Source organism: Daktulosphaira vitifoliae, unplaced genomic scaffold (assembly GCF_025091365.1).
Source record: "Daktulosphaira vitifoliae isolate Bord-2020 unplaced genomic scaffold, ASM2509136v1 Scaffold_2, whole genome shotgun sequence".
Taxonomy (NCBI): domain Eukaryota; kingdom Metazoa; phylum Arthropoda; class Insecta; order Hemiptera; family Phylloxeridae; genus Daktulosphaira; species Daktulosphaira vitifoliae.
In genome coordinates this window covers 20997834-21004639 of record NW_026099573.1, presented here as the reverse complement: position 1 = coordinate 21004639, position 6806 = coordinate 20997834, and the positions used below count along the sequence as shown (strand labels likewise).

General features: G+C 23.6%; 1 protein-coding gene and 1 long non-coding RNA gene across 4 annotated transcripts in view; both read left to right on the top strand.

Moving 5' to 3' along the window:
- The first annotated feature begins 689 nt into the window (after positions 1 to 689).
- On the top strand, positions 690 to 3656 carry LOC126899681 (uncharacterized). Of its 3 annotated transcripts, XM_050674781.1 has the most exons (5): positions 690 to 973; positions 1360 to 1373; positions 1780 to 1871; positions 1969 to 2068; positions 3138 to 3656. In XM_050674781.1, exons 3-5 carry the CDS (start codon positions 1827 to 1829, stop codon positions 3488 to 3490), a joined length of 498 nt encoding a protein of 165 aa, XP_050530738.1. In that variant the 5' UTR covers positions 690 to 973; positions 1360 to 1373; positions 1780 to 1826; the 3' UTR covers positions 3491 to 3656. The 3 variants fall into 3 exon arrangements, with proteins under 3 accessions (XP_050530738.1, XP_050530737.1, XP_050530736.1); XM_050674780.1 differs by lacking the exon at positions 1360 to 1373 and having other exon boundaries at positions 3138 to 3653; XM_050674779.1 differs by lacking the exons at positions 690 to 973; positions 1360 to 1373 and adding an exon at positions 1380 to 1401.
- Positions 3657 to 6443: 2787 nt separating this feature from the next.
- Positions 6444 to 6806, top strand: part of LOC126899702 (uncharacterized) — a 1698-nt gene continuing 1335 nt past the window's right edge. Inside the window, exon 1 of the long non-coding RNA XR_007702681.1 lies at positions 6444 to 6709. This is a non-coding gene — a long non-coding RNA (uncharacterized LOC126899702). The remainder of the gene's footprint in view (positions 6710 to 6806) is intronic.

The following is a 6806-nucleotide window of genomic DNA, read 5'->3' as shown; positions in this document are numbered from 1 at the left end:
TGAGTAGAATGTCACATTATTTGTGTATTTTGTTATTACTGAAAGCATTGATTTCAATGGGAAAAAATGGGTTATTATTGTTAGAGGAGATAGTACGATCCCCAGAGTGATTTGGAAGCTGTATATATTATTGTTAAATGGTTAAATTGTTAAATTACTTTAAATCTGAGCAATAATCAGATTTAATTCCCTAATTAATTGGTTATTTTATGTTTTAAAGAAGGGACCCTGCTTTGGTGATCTTGTAAATTCATAATAAGTGACATACATGTACAAAATATAACATCATATAATATACTAATATAATTAATAACATACTATTACATTATCAACAAACATATTTTAGTAAATAAAGAACATTGTGTGATGAAAGCCTTTAAGGAAGTTTACATGTGATGAAAATGTACACATGTTATCAAAGACAATCAATGTGTATGTCTTTGTAGAAAACTTATTGAAATAGATAAGATAGAGTAACGAGAAAAAGTTCACGATAAAGGAAATTGTGAAATCTTTTGATCACATATTGCATCTTAAGTACTGTGTACATGCAATAATATAAAAATAACTATGAACAAATTCATATAAATTCAACCAAAAGAAAACAGAATATGACGTATTTAAAATGTTTAAATAGATTATTTAATGTTAAATATTGATGTCAACTAAGCATTTTTCTAAGAGTATATTTCATAAACTAAAATTGAACTAATATTTTACAACTTGTAAACGTTTTTCTAATAATTTTTGTTTAACTTTAATATAACCCACTTTGATTAAATATCAAAAAATCTCCCCAATTTGTTCTTAAAATTTCATTAACCTATGTTTTTTTAATAGAAACTTATATATGTTTAATCAAATTAAAAATAGGAAAATTATCTAACTAAGATAATTAGCGCTCGTAAACAACTTTCAAATCAGTATTTTGGAAGTTTAATATTTAAATATAGTGACTGGATGTGACACGCAGGTACTTTTATTTTTAAGCATTTATAAATCGTACTACTCTTCTCACCTTAATATAAAAATGCTAATAATCCTCTAAAATGCTGGTACAAAAGTTAAATATACCGGTCATTTTTCATTGGATCATTATCATTCTGTATGCTAATTAAGTATAAATTATTCTATTTAAAAAACAAAAGTTGACACAATTTTAAAGAGGAAGAAAGGGACAGATTCAGTGTTTTTTAATATCTTAGAATATTATTTATTTCTGAGAAGAAAAATGACTTTATGTTTTATATTTTTAAAAATGTTGCCAATTACCTGTACAATAGATTTTTAAACCTACTAAAAAGTAATATAAACAATCAAAAATAAATATGGGTTTTGATATATAACTTAAATTTACAGACAAGAGACTGCAGGTATATGAGTTATTTTACTAACAAGAAAGTATGACTTTTATCTTACTCATTATTTTTGTAAGTCATGTAAATATTTAGTATACAAGTAAAATATAACATAGTTCAATGTTATTTTTTTGCTGAAATACTAAATAGATTAATCGTCTAAGTATTAAAACTCATATGTTCATTATTATTGATTATATTTTAATTATCAATACTATACAGTGCTGCAAAATTGGGTATGGAAAGTACACAGGCTCGAGCTCTACATACATTGGAGACCCATTTTTTTAAGTCTCTTATGAGCTAGGGAGCCATTGAACACTAATATCTCATGGGTTCCACTTGTTGCGGCACTGTCACAATTTTATAAATTATGATTTTTTATTAATCTTGTGCTATAGAATATCTTTGACGTTTACAGTGATTCAAATTAATATTAACATTGACAGAAATAACTATCCAGCCATAATGAAGTTGATTCAAATATTTCTTTTAGCGATAGCTTTTATTACAGTAAGTAAGACAAAAAAAATGTATATACTTTTAATTTTATAATTTTAAGTTACTATATGATAAAATAATACTTTGGTGAATTTTTAAAAAATTATAGGCATCATGTAATATAAATGAAAAATTTGACACAGTTGCACAACAAGAGTTAAAAAAATGTTTGAATTATTTTAAAGCTAATATTTTCATCATGGACGATGGTATGATTTATATTTTAACTCAATTCGACGCCCTAGTTTAAAACTGCAACAGCTCGAAAAACAAATTTTCCAATATAATTATTAAAAAAAAAAAAAAATGTTCACGTTAAATTTGATATTTTAAACTTAAGTGTTGAATAATGAACTAAAACTATATTTTAGATCAAAACTGAAATAAAATATTTTTTAATTGTTGTTTTTCTAAACTATAGTGTCGAAATAATATTATAATTTTTACTATAAGAAATTTATACTCTCCATCAACATTTAAAAAAACCAGTACAGTGGGATTGCGGCACAATGGAGACGTGGTATAATTGGGTTCAGTATAGATTTAATCTGATAGTGATTAAAAAAGTATCATAAAAAACTCTTCGATGCAAATCTGTAGATAGTGTTTAATTTTAGATGAAATTGTTCAATTATTCCAAAAACAACATCAACTTCTATTTCCTTAATTGCAGTCTGATTAGTAGTTCTTTGATTTCTAAGTATAATATATAAATAAATACTATAATATAGTTTCTATTACGTGTGCTTTTGCTAATTTTTCTGGTTGTGTAACATTTTTATAATTTTTTAGAACAGCCGTTTAAAATATTTTAATCGCATAAGGACTAATATAAATATAGATTTTGAAAATATGCTTTATAACATACTTTTATTTCAATTATGATTTTTGTAAACCAAATTAAACTTAAGAAATAGTCAGTAGTGAAACTACGGAAGCATGTATTCCTATATGTTAACAGAATCTTATTACAACGCTAGTAAAAAAAGAAAAACAGTCGATTTAAAAATATTCTATAATAAAGATAAAAATGACTTGATAGACGTAAAAGTTTTTGATGATATCCTAAAGAAAATCTTCAGTGATTTAAATGCCATTTTAAATTTGGCGCCAATAAAAAATAACATTATAACTTCAAATAGATCAAACAATTGGTTTGTGAGCCTTTACATAATTTTGCATCTCCAAAATATTTTTTTTTTGTTAAATAAACAGTTTTTATTTTAACTCGTATACATAAATTTATCGTTGTATTTATATTATACATTATATTTACAGGAGATAATTTTTCTGAACATTTTCAAAAAGAGTTATCTTTTTGGGCATTTATTGCTAGCAATTATTCAGAATATCCTCAATTCCTTAGATTGTATATCAAAGGCAAAATGATTGAATTAATTTGTCAAGGTTCAAAAGACATGAAGATTGAGACAAAATATTTTATAGACACCTGCTACAATATAATCGAAGAATGTTCTTACACATATTCCTATTTCTTATTAAAATCTTATTACAATGTTAGTTCAAAGAAGAAAAAAATCGATTTTAAATTTTACTATGGTAAAGATAAAAATGATTTGATAAACGTAATCGATTTTGATAAAATGCGAATAAAATACATGAATAATTGAATGCAGTTTTAAACTTGGCGTCAATAATAATTTAACATTATATTTTCAACCAAATCAAATGACCTTTTTTTTTAATTTATATAAATATATATATTAAATTTAGTATGATTAAAACACAGGATTATAAGTGATATTATTTTATTTTCGAGAAAATCGAAATCATAGTTTTTGTTTTTCACGTTACACTATATGAAAATACATTTTAAATCATTTTATGTTATTTTATGTTATTTTTAGTGTTTATTTTTTTCCAAAATTTTTACTTACATGAAATAATAATTTTTTTAAATTTGATTGTACAATTAACAATTTTTTTTTAGTTCACTATTTTATTTAAATTATTAAATTTATTGTCATTATTCTTCTCCTATCATAAAAACTATAATAATAAAATTTATATTTTCATTTAATACTTTTTTAAGAAAAAATTACAAGTATAAAAAACAACACACAATACTTGTTTATTTGATGGTAACTTACTACCGATGATTTGATTTGACATATACCATATTAAATAAATTTTATTTGTATCCCAAAGATTCATTTTTGATGTAGAAGTCATTTTATAAAACAATCATTAAAATGTCAACTTTGAAGTAGTATAAGTAGAAACTATAGTTATAAATAAAAAAAAATACTTGAACATAATATTCAATTTTGAGAAAAGTTTCAATATCAGATAGCAAGATTGTAGTTGGTTGTAAAATTAGAATATTCTTTTGGAGTATACCAGATAAAAACATGGAATAAAGCGTTTAAAAATAATAAACAATAACTTTATCTTGTGAATGACTTTGTTGTAAGTCCATAAACATAGCACATTTGGAACAAATGCATTTTACCACCCCATCGAGATTTTTCAATTTTTTTTTTTAAACGTGTGTTTTTCAATGTTTTTTTCAAAATTGTTTGAATAAATTGTCGGAAAAAATTGGTTCAAAAGTTATAGCTTTTTAAAGTTGAAACGTCAAAAACTAAAAATAGCTCAAAAATTGTTTTTTTTTTGTTAATTTTTGGGATTTTTTCTCATAATACTATTGTGAAACTATAATGACGTAATTATTACATAATATCCTCATTCTAAAACCAAAATTAACTTTAAAAATAAGGATTTTCCAAATTTTTTTTTCAAAACTACGCACATCAAAATTACGCAATATGAAATAAAAATGGGGTTTTCATAAAATTTTATATAAGTAATTAAGTAATAACAAGAAACTCAATTAATTCAAGTTGAGTAAAAAAAAAAAAGACCACGATGTGGTGTTTTACTTAGAATTGTTAATTCAATAAAATAAAAGTTTATACTGTATATTATGTATATCAATTAACACTTGTTGAAAACAAAAAAAAATACTACATTAGGTATTACATTAGGTATTGAAATTTCAATTACAATTTGACAATTACAGTTGTGATAATCTTCAGCCATGTATTTAAAGTATCGACAACGCGTTGGATCAGTATAATCTTTACGACACACGACAAATTGCGTGTTACTGGATTCTAAATAACTATTAGGTTTATCCCGAATATTTACACTTAAACCACAATGACATTTGTACAAATTTCTATCATACATCCATCGGTTCATAGTGAGAAAAAATAACTTAAATAGAAAAAGAATTAAGGTGTAATCTATTGGTAAACTACTAAGATTAGACTATAGATTACATCGTTTATTTTTCAATGTTATAGAAACAGTGCATCTTGATCTTTGTTACCAACTGTCAAATATAAAAACGTATTATCATAATTTAAATAATGCAAAAAATTTTATAAATAGTTAGAATTGAAACTGATACTGTATGTATAAAAAGTATCAGCAATACCATTTCAGCAACAGTTTGAATTGAGCGGCGCGTCGTAAATTTTTTTATTTAAGTACGTGTAGGTACTTTTAAATATTTTTTTTAGTATAATTAAATAAATAAAATTCGATTACTAAATCATCGAGAATACTTTTTCTAATGAATTAATGCAAAAAAACAAAAATAACAGAAGTATATAACAAAATTTGTCAATGATGGTTGAAAACTTTAAAAGCTCATAACTTTTAAACTGGACTTTGCCGACAAATTTTTTTTATATATTCTTAGTCAGTATAAAAATCTGAATCAATTAAAAAAAAAAAATTTGAAAAAACTCGATGGGGTGGTAAAATGCATTTAAGCAGCACATTTTGTGGCTCCTAAATTTATAAAGATATTGAGAAAACCGTATAATTTCATAAAATAATTGAAATACCTTGTGAATAATAAATGGTAAAAAAAAATTTTAGATACAATATATATAGAAAAATTTATTAAAACGAACTTTTGTGTTAACATTTTTTTTCTACAGTATTCGGTTTATAAAATAAATCAAGTTAATAGTTTCTTCAAAGGTGAAAATAGAACATTTGCATTTTTACTTTTGTTAGGCTAAATAACAATTTTTCAACAATTTTTGTAGATATCTTTTTTATAGAAAAATATTACATTAACAAAAAAAAATTTTATAAACTTTTTCATAAAAGTTAATGTTTTTGAGATGAAACTTTGAGGTAAAAACTACCCTTGGGTATTATTTTTAACTCTTTTGGGCACGCCATAAGTAGAACAATCATCACCAAATTTTACAAAATTATATTTTTTGTTACTCAATCAATTATAGGGTAATGGCACTTGTATTATTAAAACAAAAACCTACCAATGTAGGATACGATCACCCTAATATATATATAATTTATGTAAATTTAATGTTTTTTTTCTATTACGCTTTTCTCATTGTTATAAAAATTGATCATGTAAAACAAACAATTTTTATTATTGAACTTACAATGTCATAAAAATGTAATACAGTTGAAAATGTAAAAATACGTTCAATAATATTCCGTTCGTGTTCGATATCACACATAATAATGTTTAAATAGATGAATATTCAACTTGAGTATTAAAATTTATCTATTTTAATAAGAAATAGGAATATGTGTAAGAATATTCTTCGATTATATTGTAGAAGTTGTCTATAAAATATTTTGTCTCAATTTTCATGTCTTTTGAACTTTGACAATTTAATTCAATCATTTTTCTTTTGATATACAATCTAAGAGATTGAGGATATTCTGAATAATGGCTAGTAATGAATGCCCAAAAAGATAAGTTCAACAGATAAAGCAGGACTTATTAAATTGTTTGGTTTCAAGTAAATGGGTAAATAATGAAATCGTAGACGTGAGTAAGTTTACTTTTATACATACACCCAAAGAAAAACCTAAATCAATTTTGATAGAGAAATTTTATCAAGGGTTTATGATAATGTTTTATTAATACGA